The sequence below is a fragment of the Dendropsophus ebraccatus genome, chromosome 14 (assembly GCF_027789765.1).
Source record: "Dendropsophus ebraccatus isolate aDenEbr1 chromosome 14, aDenEbr1.pat, whole genome shotgun sequence".
Lineage (NCBI taxonomy): Eukaryota > Metazoa > Chordata > Amphibia > Anura > Hylidae > Dendropsophus > Dendropsophus ebraccatus.
The window spans coordinates 25,239,486-25,255,088 of NC_091467.1; the positions used below are offsets into that span (position 1 = coordinate 25,239,486).

The following is a 15,603-nucleotide window of genomic DNA, read 5'->3' on the forward strand; positions in this document are numbered from 1 at the left end:
GGAACCCCCCAAACGTTACCATATTGCATTCTTTTTTGCGATTTCACCAATTTATATCTTCCTAAATAATATATTTGGAATTCCATTATACATGTTATGGTAGAATGAAAGGCGCCATTACAAAGTACAACTATTACTGTAACAAATAAGCCCTTACATGGCCTTGTAGATAAAAAACTGAAAGTGCTAGAGCTCTTAGAAGAGGAGAAGGGAAAAACGAAAACACTAAGATCAAAATTGGCACGGTCCACTGGGTCATTTTGGGCCTGTCCTCAAAGGGTTAACAAGGGCACAGCGTGCTCACCCGAATATAAATGTACATGTAATAGCATGTAAATTAATGTCATGATGCAATAAAGAAGCACTCCACACACAGGCACCCTACCCAACAGTGACAGCCATAGACTCCCACAACTGCACCCACAGACTCTCTCTGTTAGCAGTTGCAATGTGCAGCTGAATCCATTCACTGTCTGATGGTGTAAAACATAGCAGAAGTCAAGTTGTTCTCATCCAATGACAGTGTAGCTTTAGTTATATGATGGTGGCAGAGTAAGCCAGATGTCTCAAAATAAGATATAGTGGTATAATCTGGGTATAATGACATCTACCACCAGTACTTGTTGTCTGTAGATATCAGACAGGGGCTAGGAGCTGTCCAGCATCTCTAATATATGAAGCGGATATTCCTCTATTCTGAAGACGTCTCCACCATCTAACAAGTAACCAAATAGGAAGATGCTTGCACCACTTCATGACCTACCTACCCCATACCAACCTATATCCATCTCTCTACTTATCTACCTTGTATCTGATGCCTCATCATTAAACACTACAATGTCTCATGTACAGAGCACTGGTTTTATTTGTCACCATAATGAGAAAAACTTAATGCAAAGTGTAGCGGCTGCTTTATGCTGGGAGTAGGGGGAAGGTAATGATGTTGTCAGTGAATAGTTGTGGATGGACAGACTGGAACTGGTCCACAGAGGAGTAGACGAGTCTCCCGATGGGCCTCCTCTTGTGTCTAGAGACACTATCACTGTGTGTGTATCTGAGTGACCATAGGACATGAGGTCATCTAGGTACCCATGTCCTGTGTCAGTGTAGGGTCAAGCCCATCTTCTCCAAACTCAAAGTGATGCTTGATGCCATCTCCTTACTATATCAGCCTGTAGCTCTTCTTTGCTTCTTTCTGCAGATGTCATCTTTATCCAAGTTTTCCCCAATACATTAGATGGTAAAATAGAGATGCCATTCACAAGAAAAACTGGTCCTAAAAGTAGAAAAAAAAAAACCTCCATACTCCATTATGTATGGAGCATCCCTGCTAAAAGTTTGTCTGCCATTGAGTAAACAGGGCAAGGATCCGCAGGGAGTCTCGCTGCAAATTTGCAGTGACAAACTCGCTGCGGATGCGGCAAGTGGGTTTGTACCCTTAAAGAATCTAAACCTTGGTAACAACATAAGCCATTATTAAGGGTTATACCCGAAACGCGTCAGCGCGATTTTTATCACTTTGTTATTTTTTATTTATGTTCCAATAAATTTTCTACATTTTATCGGAGCTGTGGGATCCATTTCCAGTTTTTCAATAATATAGGAGTTGGGGATTTATTGATCAGCTCCATGAAATAGACCCCCCCCCCCCCCAATGATACTGTATTGTACATTATAAAAGATAACAGGGGAAGATTATTCGCTCACATTATGATTGTCTTCACTTGTAGTGTCCCCATATACACAGCACAGCCCTTATATACACAGCACAGCCCACACTTATATACAGTGTCCCCATATACACAGCACAGCCCTTCTATACACAGCACAGCCCACACTTATATACAGTGTCCCCATATACACAGCACAGCCCTTATATACACAGCACAGCCCACACTTATATACAGTGTCCCCATATACACAGCACAGCTCTTATATACACAGCACAGCCCACACTTATATACAGTGTCCCCATATACACAGCACAGCCCTTATATACACAGCACAGCCCACACTTATATATAGTGTCCCTATATACACAGAACAGCCCTTATATACACAGCACAGCCCACACTTATATACAGTGTCCCCATATACACAGCACAGCCCTTATATACACAGCACAGCCCACACTTATATACAGTGTCCCCATATACACAGCACAGCCCTTATATACACAGCACAGCCTACACTTATATACAGTGTCCCCATATACACAGCACAGCCCTTATATACACAGCACAGCCCACACTTATATACAGTGTCCCCATATACACAGCACAGCCCTTCTATACACAGCACAGCCCACACTTATATATAGTGTCCCTATATACACAGAACAGCCCTTATATACACAGCACAGCCCACACTTATATACAGTGTCCCCATATACACAGCACAGCCCTTATATACACAGCACAGCCCACACTTATATATAGTGTCCCTATATACACAGCACAGCCCTTATATACACAGCACAGCCCACACTTATATACAGTGTCCCCATATACACAGCACAGCCCTTATATACACAGCACAGCCCACACTTATATACAGTGTCCCCATATACACAGCACAGCCCTTATATACACAGCACAACCCACACGTATATACAGTGTCCCCATATACACAGCACAGCCCTTCTATACACAGCACAGCCCACACTTATATACAGTGTCCCCATATACACAGCACAGCCCTTATATACACAGCACAGCCCACACTTATATACAGTGTTCACAAGGCAGGGACCCCACTAGCAGTGTAACAGATGATGTGTGTTAGGAGAGGGATGAGCGGTGACAATGCAGCTGCTGATCTTATTATATATATGTTAACTGAATATCAGAGAAACCTGCAGCACATGTGTATGGTCTCATCCAGCAGTAGTTGGTAAAACCAGTCATTTCTCTTGCTGTCCTACACTATAATCTCCACATATAAGATGCCAATACAGACTGTGATGACCTATAGGCACCACTGCCAGCCCCAATATGCCAGTCTCATCACCTGCCCCCATCTACTACTAATACAGCACTAGAAGAAGCCGCCATGATGGTTCCTGTCATTCATCTGGACGCTAGACTGTCACTCATGATGGCCACAGCACAGTGTATAAGGCAGAGCAGCTCTATGGGCTCCTGCCTGGCAGGTGCCACCTGAGGGCCCATGAGCTCAGGCCATGGGCCCTGACATCACGTCACCGCGACAACCACCGCTGTTCACTTTCTACTGGCGACCGAAGCAACTGGACTGAAGTCTACAGAGGAGAGAACCGCGGGAATGGCGTCTACTGGACACGGCGAGGAGAAGAAGAAAGAAGACGGGAAGAGAAAGAGAGAGGAGGAGGAGGAAGAGAGCGGCGCTGGATTGCAGAAGATCCAGAAGAGGAGGAGAGGATTGGAGGATGAGGAGACAACATCCAGCCCCTACGCCAGGCTTCCCATCAGCCGCTTCACCATCCACCAGGTGTTGGGTAGGGGCAACTTTGGAAAGGTAAGTTCTAAAACGTCTCATATCCCTTTATATCCTATGGGGGAGATTTATCAAGCAGCCTTATAGCAGCCATGTCCTCTGTTGCCCATAGCAACCAGTCACAGCTCAGCTTTCCTATAGTCACAAACCCTGGTAGAGTGATAGCTGAGCTCTGATTGGTTGTTATGGGCAACAGAGGACATTACTACTGTAATACTGCTGGATAAATCTCCTCCTAAATGTCTATTATATCCCAATCTATTGTTCCCTGGTATCGGCCATTACAGGTCTGTTAGGTTGGGTTCACACTGCGTTTTAACTATCTGTTCAATGTATCTGTTTTAAGATGTTTACTATTAACACAAAAACGTGATCAACCACGTTTTCATGTACGCTTAACAAAAAAGACAGCATTCATTTTGAGCATTTTTTGTGATGATAGTAGTTAATAGAAAAAACGGATCCAGAAGGATTGCACACAATTGCATCTGTTTTTCCATCTGCTTTTTTTTGTTAAATTGGAAAATACGCAGTGTGAACCTAGCCTTACCTGTAGTTAGGGCTGAGCGATTAATCAAATTAATTTGATTAAAGGGAATCTGTCAGTCCCCAGTGTTTGGGTGAAGGCCGCCCGAACCCCTGCTAGAGCCCCAGATACTTACCCTATCTCGCCAAGCCCCGCTCCTGGAGCCCGTCCCGGGACGGAGATATTGTTGTCTGAAAAGAATGAATGGAGCCGTCATTTTCATTTGGGCGTTGGACTCATCTCTGCAGCGTGCACCGGCCTTTCGACAAGGATATCTCCGTCTCGGGAGCGGCTCCAGGAGTGGGACTTGGCCTGATGTGGTAAGTATAAGGAGCTCTAGCTGGGGGTCGGGCGGCCTTCACCCCGGGATGACAGGTTCCCTTTAATTTGCCTGAATGTTAAGAATCTATTTCAATTTTTGGAAAATTGTAAATTCGATTTTCTAAAAAAAAAAAGCAATCTGACCTGGGGGCAGGGGGAGCAGTGGCGCTGCGGGCAAGCTGCTCCTCCTGCAGGTCAGTGCATCTGCTGCTGGACCGCCCGGACCCAGAGGATCGGAACCGCTGCTCGCCTCCATCCACTCATCTATGAGATCACCAGCCGGCCGCCTGCACCCCAGAGATCGCCGCCTGTGACAGCACCCTGAGCAGCAGAGGCAGATGGGCACTAAGCAGCCCCCGAGGCAGGAGAGACCCAGTGCGATTACTGGAGAGCAGGTGAAAACCCCACCACGAATACAAGGTAACTAATACTACTATTGCTGCTACTACTACCCTCACTCCTGATACTACTGCTCCCACTACTACTCCCCCCAATACTGTTCCCACTAGTATTGCTACTACTACCCTTAGTCCTGATAATACTACTCTCAATACTGCTCCCACTACTATTGCTACTACTCCCCCCAATACTGCTCCCCCTACTATTGCTACTACTCCTCCCACTTCCCTTCCTGATACTACTACTCCCAATACGCCCCTATTACTAAACCCCTCATCCACTGCCTCTACTACTACACCCATCATAATTACCTCAAAAGAAAAAAAAAAGTCGAGATTTAAATAGACAATCAAGATTTTTTTTTCAATTGAGAATTTATTTTATGGTCATACCATAGTCAAGTGTAGGGCTGCTATAAAGGGGGCTTCTGATTCCCTATAGAGGAGGACATAGATATAAACAATGCCCAAGTCTATACAGGCTGCTGTAAGGCACAATTACATCCTCTGACCTCTATAGCATCAATACAACCCTTACAGCAGCCTACAGTATTTGTACCCGGAGATGGAAACATTACTGATCACAACTCCAAGACGTCTCATGCCAATATCATGGATTCTCATATAGTAGTAGTGGAATATCCCTTTAAGGTCCCTCCATAGAGTATCCGATAACAAAACAACCGACAGACTGACAGCACAACCCAATCCTTTCATATACGTCTTCTAATATGTATTCTCGATTTGTTTTCTTTAGGTGGTCCTGGCATCGGTCCCCGGTCGAAACATCTGCATGGCCATCAAAATCATCAAAAAGAACGAGGACAACGACGGAGTCATCATGAGAGAGCGGCGGATACTCCTGGCGTCCAGAGACTGTCCATTCATATGCCACATCTATGCCGCACACGAGTCTCTGGAACGCGCTTACATCATCACGGAGTATCTGTCCGGTGGCAGCCTAGAGGGATTGATCAGGATGTGCGGCTACCTGGACATCGGCAACGTAAGGTAAGGAAGGGGTTTTCTTCTGGGGGGTGAGGGCAATTGTTAAAGAAAAGTGTTATTAATCACTATTTTCTGTTTTCTCCACGAGATTCTACACGGCAGAGATGGTAAGTGGCCTCCAGTTTCTCCACAGAAAGAACATCGTCCATCGGTAGGTAGAACCTTTCTCTGTCTGCTCAGTCGTGCAGTGAAACCTCCACAGTCTCCTGTATCACTGGGCAGATTTATTATTCTCTTCTCTTCTTTCATTGCAGAGACCTGAAGCCGGAGAACATCATGGTGGATGCTGACGGCCACATCCGTATCATCGATCTGGGATTGGCCGAAGATGAGGTGACCGCCTCCAGGAACATCGGTGAAATGGCGGGAACCTTCCACTACATGGCCCCCGAGGTGCTTCTCAGGAGAGGATACGGCGCAGCAGTGGATTGGTGGAGCCTAGGGATCGTGCTGTCCAGGATGGCCACAGGACGCCTCCCATTTTACAACGGCCCCGTCATGCAGCAGGCTTTCAAGGCCATGACCACCGAGAGGCCTAAATTTCCATCTTGGATCGACGCTGACGGAAAACATCTCATCAAGAAGCTGCTGCGCAAGAATCCTGAGGAGCGCCTGGGTGTGTGCGGGAACATCAGGCAGCATCCATTCTTCAACACCATCGGCTGGAAGGAACTGGAGGAGAGGAGAGTAACACCACCATGGAAGCCGATGGAGACAGGTCTGCAAAACCAACATCTGCAGTGGCCGGAGGACACCAACACCCTTCACCCCCGGGACGACTTCAATTACATGTCACCAAGTTGGACCCGGTATGATTCAATTAAGTGGGTTCTTGTCAGCTTGGGGTCTCCATCTTTGTCTTTGTCTTCTATCTCTGTCAGTGACTATGTCTCTATTTCTCCTTAGATGGATGAGAAGATCTAGACTGTGAAGGAATCCACGACCATCTGGTAAGTGGCCTCTATACACACAGGACATCTATCACATGTGTTGTTATATAGCTGGATGGTTCATTACCATGACCATTCCACTATGATAACAGAAGCTGCTGTAGAGAAAAGTTTATCAGACGTCTTCCTATTATGTTTTGCAGGATGAGCCCGTGCCAACTGATCTCCGCTTCCAGCCTCCTGACCTGTACTTGACATCTCTGCTGCTGTGTGCCACCTCGGCTGCCCTAGAACATCAGCGCTCTCAATAACATCTACATGCCGGACCTCTACCATCAAGATACTGCTCCAGGCCCTTGACTATGGCGTACTCCAATCCCGGGCTGGCATCTGACATCTCCAGCCTGAAGATCTTCGACACCCCCAGGAGCGGCCTGTGCTTCCATCTGGAGAGTTCAGGAACAATAGCCGCATGTTGTAGTCCTGGGGCGCGGAATAGCGGCTATTATCCCTGAACTCACCTCAGCACAGGCCAGGTAAGTACCACACGCACCACATCCACATCACACACACTATAGGATAGGTACAGGCACTCACACCCAGCACTTAGTACATGTAGATTAGATACCGGCTTGATCCTGGGATTTATTCCGATCGCCATATTTGGGGTCAGGAAGGAATTTTTCCCCCTAATGGGGTTTTCGCCTTCCTCTGGATCAACAAAGCCTTAAATAGGTTTAGTTTCTTATAATGTTAGGTCACACATCCCTATCTTCACTAGCTTAAAACATATCTAAAATTAGACTCCCATATCACACAGGTTAGAGACCAGCCTGAAAATAGGTTTAGTTTGATAGGCGAATAATTTACACATATACATAAATATATATAAATAATAATAACCCCTTCCCCCTACATTATCTATAAATAAAATGTTCCTTTTACCCCCCTACATCTGTGTGCTTGTCTTTATTCATATTGCAGGTAAAGAATACCTTTTCTTAGAGGGGTCTCCGCTGTTAATCTGATCACATTATATAAGGACACATTACTCCGCCACAGTATGTGGGGGAACTGGGCCACCACCCGGACACTGACACAACCAGAAACTACAACTAAGGATTACGATAAGGAGAATTCCTTCTTTATTGGGGTAACAGCACAAGTAATATTTGTCTAGCACTGTCTGAGGAAGAGCTATTCCGATCCATTTCCCTGGTGATCAGCGGATACTATTCAGGGGTACTGCAAGCAGCAGGTCTTCTACACTGGTGGAGCCCAGTTTCTGCATCCCACACAGGAACACGCTCTCATTTTTTTTTGTTATTATTTAGGAATATGGAAGCCATTATATATCACACAGGAGTAGTCACCCAGCTACCACATACCCCTGAACAGCAAAACAAGTCTTCATATTCAGTGCCATATTCCCAGTTCATACTATCCTGAAACTGTATACACCTCCACTGCCTGTGAAGCTTATGGAACTGAAAGGGATAATCAGGCGAAATACTTTCTTTGAAATCAACTGGTTTCAGAAAGTTATATAGATTTGTAATTTATTTCTATTTAGAAATCTCCAGTCTTCCCGTACTTAACAGCTGCTTTATGTCCTGCAGGAAGTGATGTTTTCTTTCCACTCTGACACCATGCTCTCTGCTGCCACCACTGTCTATGTCAGGAACTGTCCAGAGCAGGAGAAGTTTTCTACCGGGAGTTGCTACTGCTCTGGACAGTTCCTGTCATGGCCAGAGATGGCAGCAGAGAGCACGGTGTCAGACTGAAAAGAAAACATAATTTCTTGCAGGACATACAGCAGCTGGTAGGTACTGGAATACTGGATCTTTTTATACAGAAGTAAATTACAAATCTATATAACTTTTTGAAACCAGCTGATTTGAAAGAAAAAGATTTTCGCTGGAGTACCCCTTGAAGAATCATATATGAATAACAATCATCCAATGCTGACATATCATCTCTCAATAGAGAAATAGTGAATCCTTATCTATAATATCCTACAGAGTGTAGGTTACATCAGTGCTCATGTGCTTACATCAGTCCTACATAGAACATCGGTATATCTCTCACTCCTCTGCTATTACAGTATTTGTATCTGTAATATAGAAGAATATAGAGATAGATACAGAAATGACAAATGCTGACCCAACACTGAGCCGGGGAAAAGAAAACCATTCAGATGTATGAGCCCAGCACTAAAGAGGTTGGGTTCTCTCTTCTGTGACAACTTCCCAGTCAGGCGGGCTGGTTGGAGATTCCTGTTCTCGTATACGGCCATGATAACATTATGGCAGCAACAACCAGCCAAGAACAATAGTCATAGTGATCCTCACCTTCTGCTCATTGTGGTGTAATATCACTGATGTCCCTTTTATATGTCACAGATATGCATTATCTTCACCTGATAGAAAATAAGAGCAGATATGGGAATTATTGGTCACTCTTTATGATAGATAGACAGGTTTGTAGATACACAAAAATATATAAGTTCTTAGAGAATCAGTCAGCTGAGACATTTTCTTCAAACTCTGCCATCTCCTGTATATAGGTTTTCTAAAATGCCCTTTGAGTCTCTGTGCTTGGGCCGGTACCTCCACAACGCTCATTTCACCAATGTACACATTGTTGATCTCGCCACCGGATCAGCCTCCCACAGACATTTATTCAAATAAATGAACATTACACTTACCCCACTGCTAAGGGATAGAGTTTTTACATTGGTTCACAAATCATGTTCAGGTTTCAGGAGGCTTGGTATAAGATAGTTACTCAATGGTATAGAGTGCCGACATGACTTCATGCTCTTTGATCCTATGTGCTGGAGGTGTGGTGCAGCTCTCCCCTCTGTCTTCATGGTTCTATTATGGAGAGGGGAGGGGTTGAGGTAGATGAGGCACCAAAACAGGGCAACAAAGAGTTAATTCACAGCTACATCACCGGGCTATCTCCTCTAAAGTCAGCACTGACCTCTCTAACCTCTGAATACCGGCTTTCACACAGGTCCCGCTCCAAAGGTAGTGTAGTGTTCCTGTACAGGCTAAGTCCTGTATTCCACCTGTCCAAAGGTAACTCTGTGAGGTGTCACACTCTGGGATGATAAGTGCCTCTCCACTTTATCACCACTTGGTGTCTCACTCTCCCCTGTCTGTTGGCACAGCTGAAGGAAGGAATAGGGTTAACTTATGTGTTTCACAGTTTTTCTGTTCACCAATCACTAGCTTGGGTGCCACACACTGCTCCACCTCATCACACTCTTACATCTCACTTCTAGCACTTTTCCCACCAATAGGAGGTTAGTTCCGGTAACCCCTATTCAGGGCCGTATTTGCCACTAGGCACCCGTGGTCCGGTGCCTAGGGCGGCGCCCTGCGGGGGGCGGCACCCGCAGGGAACACCTTTTTTTATTACTTAAAAAAAAAAAAAAAACTCCGTAGGCACCGGCCCACGGGTGCCTAGTCCGCGCCGGGAGGGGGTGACGGAGCGGCCGGGAGAAGGATGGGCAGGCAGGCTGGTTCCCTCCCCCCATGCAGCACCGGGGTCCGGGGCAGGTGTTGAGCTTCCGGCACACACAGTGTGACAGAGGCCGGAAGCTCCCAGCTGCAGCCCCGCGGTCCCGGATCTTGTCTCCTGCTCGGCGGCGCTCACGTGATGTGACGTCATCTCCGAGCAGGAGAGAAGATCTGGGAACGCGGGGCTGCAGCTGGGAGCTTCCGGCCTCTGTCACACTGTGTGTGCCGGAAGCTCAACACCTGCCCCGGACCCCAGTGCTGCATGGGGGGAGGGAACCAGCCTGCCTGCCCATCCTTCTCCCGACCGCCCGCCCGCCCGCCCCGTCACCCCCAGCCTCTCCCCTCTGCCCGCCCCCGGCCCCCCCCTGCATCCTCAGCTGCTCCCCTGCTGGGGGGCAGCCTCTCCCCCTACCCCCAGCCTCTCCCCTGCCCCCCCCAGCCTCTCCCCTGCCCCCCCCCAGCCTCTCCCCTGCCCCCCCAGCCTCTTCCCCTTCCCCCCCCAGCCTCTTCCCCTTCCCCCCCCAGCCTCTTCCCCTTCCCCCCCAGCCCCTGCCCCCCCAGCCTCTCCCCTGCCCCCAGCCTCTCCCCCCTGCATTCTCAGCTGCTCCCCTGCCTCCCAGCCCCTCCCTCTGACCCCCAGCCTCTCCCCCTGCCCCCAGCCTCTCCCCCTGAATCCCAGCTTCTCCACTGCCTCCCTATCGCTCCCCCTGAACCCCAACCTCTCCCCCGGAACCCCAGCTTCTCCCCTGTCACCCTAGCTGCCCCTCTCTGCTGCTCCCCTGCCCCCCAGCTGCTCTCCCTTTCCCCCAGCTGCTCTCCCTGGCTCCCCCAGCTGCTCCCCCTGTCACCCCCAGCTGCCTCCCTTCCCCAGTCACCCCCAGCTGCCTCCCTTCCTCAGTCCCCCCCCAGCTGCCTCCCTTCCTCAGTCCCCCCCAGCTGCCTCCCTTCCTCAGTCCCCCCCCAGCTGCCTCCCTTCCTCAGTCCCCCCCCCAGCTGCCTCCCTCCCCCAGTCACCCCCAGCTGCCTCCCTTTCCCAGTCACCCCCAGCTGCCTCCCTTCCCCAGTCACCCCCAGCTGCCTCCCTTCCTCAGTCTCCCCCCAGCTGCCTCCCTTCCCCAGCTGCCTCCCTTCCCCAGTCACCCCCAGCTGCCTCCCTTCCCCAGTCACCCCCAGCTGCCTCCCTTCCCCAGTCACCCCCAGCTGCCCTCCTGCCCCAGTCACCCCCAGCTGCCCGCCTGCAGACGAGTTATGGTCAGAGAAGTCTTCATGATGCTGCACCAGATGGAGAAGAAAGCAAAAAGTTAGCGACAGCAATTCGAGAAGACGTCACCTGTGAGTCATTAGTAACTGCACTGTAATCACTTCTATAGTGTGCAGAGCCTGTGTACCATTGGGGTCTCAATGGGTCAGTGTATTGTTTGCGGTAGTGTACTGACACAGCCCTGCGGTCACTACAGTACACTAACCCAAACTTTTAAACTAGGACCCAACTACAAGAGCTGCAGGCACTACAACTCCCAGCATATCCTGAGGGCTGTAGACTGTCAGTAAATGCTGGGAGTTGTAGTGCCTGCAGCTGTTGTAGTTGGGTCCTAGGTGCATTATACACTGGAGGCTTTGTGGGAGATCAGAATACAGAGATCTGTGGGGGCTCAGTGTAGGGAAGTGACCCCAGAACATCACTAATAGGGGATAGAACAAAAACATCTCCCCCTATCCCTATTAGTGCTGTTCTGGGGTCACGTCCCTGCACTGAGCCCCCACAGATCTATGTATTCTGATTTCCCACAACGCCTCCAGGACCCAACTACAGCAGCTGCAGGCACTACAACTCCCAGAACAGTCTGCAGCCCTCAGGATATTCTGGGAGTTGTAGTGCCTGCAGCTGCTGTAGTTGGGTCCTAGGTGCATCATACACTGGATGCTTTGTGGCATATAAGTATACATAGATCTGTGGGGGCTCAGTGCAGGGAAGTGACCCCAGAACATCACTAATAAGATATAGGGGGAGATGTTTTTGTTCTATCCCCTATTAGTGCTGTTCTGGGGTCACTTCCCTGCACTGAGCCCCCACAGATCTATGTATTCTTATGTGCCACAAAGCATCCAGTGTATGATACACCTAGGATCCAACTACAGCAGCTGCAGGCACTACAACTCCCAGCATGTACTGACAGTCTGCAGCCCTCAGGATATGCTGGGAGTTGTAGTAAAGTAGTACAATCCTATGATAACTGCGGCTGTAGACAGATGTATTGCTGGACCTTCAGGGCTGATGGTTGTCACCCACAGATTGCAGCCACCAGGAGACTCTGCACACAGTGATTTATTACAGGGTTGTCCTCTCAGAGACTACAACTCCCAGCATACCCTGAGAGCTGTATAAATGGAGGGGGATCTGAGATTTGTCACAGATACAGATGAATTCAGGAAAGGAGCGGGTCAGCATGTCGTGTCTCACTGGTTGTATATTGGTGAGCCCCAGGTACCCCAGTCCAACACTGGACAGAACCAGTCCCCAAACTAAGACGTCCCTGGCCTCCTTCCTTCCTCCATCACGTCTGTTTGATGAGAACAGCGGGCATCAAGCAGAGCGGCACCCAAGTGCCAGGGTATATAGCATGCATGTACAGCAACGTGGGGGGGGGGCACAGCTGAAGGAAGGAATAGGGTTAACTTATGTGTTTCACAGTTTTTCTGTTCACCAATCACTAGCTTGGGTGCCACACACTGCTCCACCTCATCACACTCTTACATCTCACTTCTAGCACTTTTCCCACCAATAGGAGGTTAGTTCCGGTAACCCCTATTCAGGGCCGTATTTGCCACTAGGCACCCGTGGTCCGGTGCCTAGGGCGGCGCCCTGCGGGGGGCGGCACCCGCAGGGAACACCTTTTTTTATTACTTAAAAAAAAAAAAAAAACTCCGTAGGCACCGGCCCACGGGTGCCTAGTCCGCGCCGGGAGGGGGTGACGGAGCGGCCGGGAGAAGGATGGGCAGGCAGGCTGGTTCCCTCCCCCCATGCAGCACCGGGGTCCGGGGCAGGTGTTGAGCTTCCGGCACACACAGTGTGACAGAGGCCGGAAGCTCCCAGCTGCAGCCCCGCGGTCCCGGATCTTGTCTCCTGCTCGGCGGCGCTCACGTGATGTGACGTCATCTCCGAGCAGGAGAGAAGATCTGGGAACGCGGGGCTGCAGCTGGGAGCTTCCGGCCTCTGTCACACTGTGTGTGCCGGAAGCTCAACACCTGCCCCGGACCCCGGTGCTGCATGGGGGGAGGGAACCAGCCTGCCTGCCCATCCTTCTCCCGACCGCCCGCCCGCCCCGTCACCCCCAGCCTCTCCCCTCTGCCCGCCCCCGGCCCCCCCCTGCATCCTCAGCTGCTCCCCTGCTGGGGGGGCAGCCTCTCCCCCTACCCCCAGCCTCTCCCCTGCCCCCCCCCAGCCTCTCCCCTGCCCCCCCAGCCTCTTCCCCTTCCCCCCCCCAGCCTCTTCCCCTTCCCCCCCCCAGCCTCTTCCCCTTCCCCCCCAGCCCCTGCCCCCCCAGCCTCTCCCCTGCCCCCAGCCTCTCCCCCCTGCATTCTCAGCTGCTCCCCTGCCTCCCAGCCCCTCCCTCTGACCCCCAGCCTCTCCCCCTGCCCCCAGCCTCTCCCCCTGAATCCCAGCTTCTCCACTGCCTCCCTATCGCTCCCCCTGAACCCCAACCTCTCCCCCTGAACCCCAGCTTCTCCCCTGTCACCCTAGCTGCCCCTCTCTGCTGCTCCCCTGCCCCCCAGCTGCTCTCCCTTTCCCCCAGCTGCTCTCCCTGGCTCCCCCAGCTGCTCCCCCTGTCACCCCCAGCTGCCTCCCTTCCCCAGTCACCCCCAGCTGCCTCCCTTCCTCAGTCCCCCCCCAGCTGCCTCCCTTCCTCAGTCCCCCCCAGCTGCCTCCCTTCCCCAGTCACCCCCAGCTGCCTCCCTTTCCCAGTCACCCCCAGCTGCCTCCCTTCCCCAGTCACCCCCAGCTGCCTCCCTTCCTCAGTCTCCCCCCAGCTGCCTCCCTTCCCCAGCTGCCTCCCTTCCCCAGTCACCCCCAGCTGCCTCCCTTCCCCAGTCACCCCCAGCTGCCTCCCTTCCCCCGTCACCCCCAGCTGCCCTCCTGCCCCAGTCACCCCCAGCTGCCCGCCTGCAGACGAGTTATGGTCAGAGAAGTCTTCATGATGCTGCACCAGATGGAGAAGAAAGCAAAAAGTTAGCGACAGCAATTCGAGAAGACGTCACCTGTGAGTCATTAGTAACTGCACTGTAATCACTTCTATAGTGTGCAGAGCCTGTGTACCATTGGGGTCTCAATGGGTCAGTGTATTGTTTGCGGTAGTGTACTGACACAGCCCTGCGGTCACTACAGTACACTAACCCAAACTTTTAAACTAGGACCCAACTACAAGAGCTGCAGGCACTACAACTCCCAGCATATCCTGAGGGCTGTAGACTGTCAGTAAATGCTGGGAGTTGTAGTGCCTGCAGCTGTTGTAGTTGGGTCCTAGGTGCATTATACACTGGAGGCTTTGTGGGAGATCAGAATACAGAGATCTGTGGGGGCTCAGTGTAGGGAAGTGACCCCAGAACATCACTAATAGGGGATAGAACAAAAACATCTCCCCCTATCCCTATTAGTGCTGTTCTGGGGTCACGTCCCTGCACTGAGCCCCCACAGATCTATGTATTCTGATTTCCCACAACGCCTCCAGGACCCAACTACAACAGCTGCAGGCACTACAACTCCCAGAACAGTCTGCAGCCCTCAGGATATTCTGGGAGTTGTAGTGCCTGCAGCTGCTGTAGTTGGGTCCTAGGTGCATCATACACTGGATGCTTTGTGGCATATAAGTATACATAGATCTGTGGGGGCTCAGTGCAGGGAAGTGACCCCAGAACATCACTAATAAGATATAGGGGGAGATGTTTTTGTTCTATCCCCTATTAGTGCTGTTCTGGGGTCACTTCCCTGCACTGAGCCCCCACAGATCTATGTATTCTTATGTGCCACAAAGCATCCAGTGTATGATACACCTAGGATCCAACTACAACAGCTGCAGGCACTACAACTCCCAGCATGTACTGACAGTCTGCAGCCCTCAGGATATGCTGGGAGTTGTAGTAAAGTAGTACAATCCTATGATAACTGCGGCTGTAGACAGATGTATTGCTGGACCTTCAGGGCTGATGGTTGTCACCCACAGATTGCAGCCACCAGGAGACTCTGCACACAGTGATTTATTACAGGGTTGTCCTCTCAGAGACTACAACTCCCAGCATACCCTGAGAGCTGTATAAATGGAGGGGGATCTGAGATTTGTCACAGATACAGATGAATTCAGGAAAGGAGCGGGTCAGCATGTCGTGTCTCACTGGTTGTATATTGGTGAGCCCCAGGTACCCCAGTCCAACACTGGACAGAACCAGTCCCCAAACTAAGACGT

General features: G+C 50.4%; 1 protein-coding gene across 1 annotated transcript; it reads left to right on the forward strand.

The window, feature by feature from the left end:
* The first annotated feature begins 3,149 nt into the window (after window positions 1–3,149).
* LOC138772899 (protein kinase C theta type-like) lies at window positions 3,150–7,561 on the forward strand. The gene is made up of 6 exons (XM_069953655.1): window positions 3,150–3,495; window positions 5,477–5,730; window positions 5,816–5,878; window positions 5,982–6,536; window positions 6,634–6,677; window positions 6,821–7,561. Exons 1-5 carry the CDS (start codon window positions 3,283–3,285, stop codon window positions 6,656–6,658), a joined length of 1,110 nt encoding a protein of 369 aa, XP_069809756.1. The 5' UTR covers window positions 3,150–3,282; the 3' UTR covers window positions 6,659–6,677; window positions 6,821–7,561.
* Window positions 7,562–15,603: the final 8,042 nt, after the last annotated feature.

Bases quoted from the DNA above. Each gene is read 5' to 3' on its own strand.
- LOC138772899 (XM_069953655.1), top strand. From the start codon at position 3,283: ATGGCGTCTACTGGACACGGCGAGGAGAAGAAGAAAGAAGACGGGAAG. The intron at 3,496-5,476 runs GTAAGTTCTAAA...TGTTTTCTTTAG, and splicing joins GTAGGGGCAACTTTGGAAAG to GTGGTCCTGGCATCGGTCCC. The intron at 5,731-5,815 runs GTAAGGAAGGGG...TTTCTCCACGAG, and splicing joins CTGGACATCGGCAACGTAAG to ATTCTACACGGCAGAGATGG.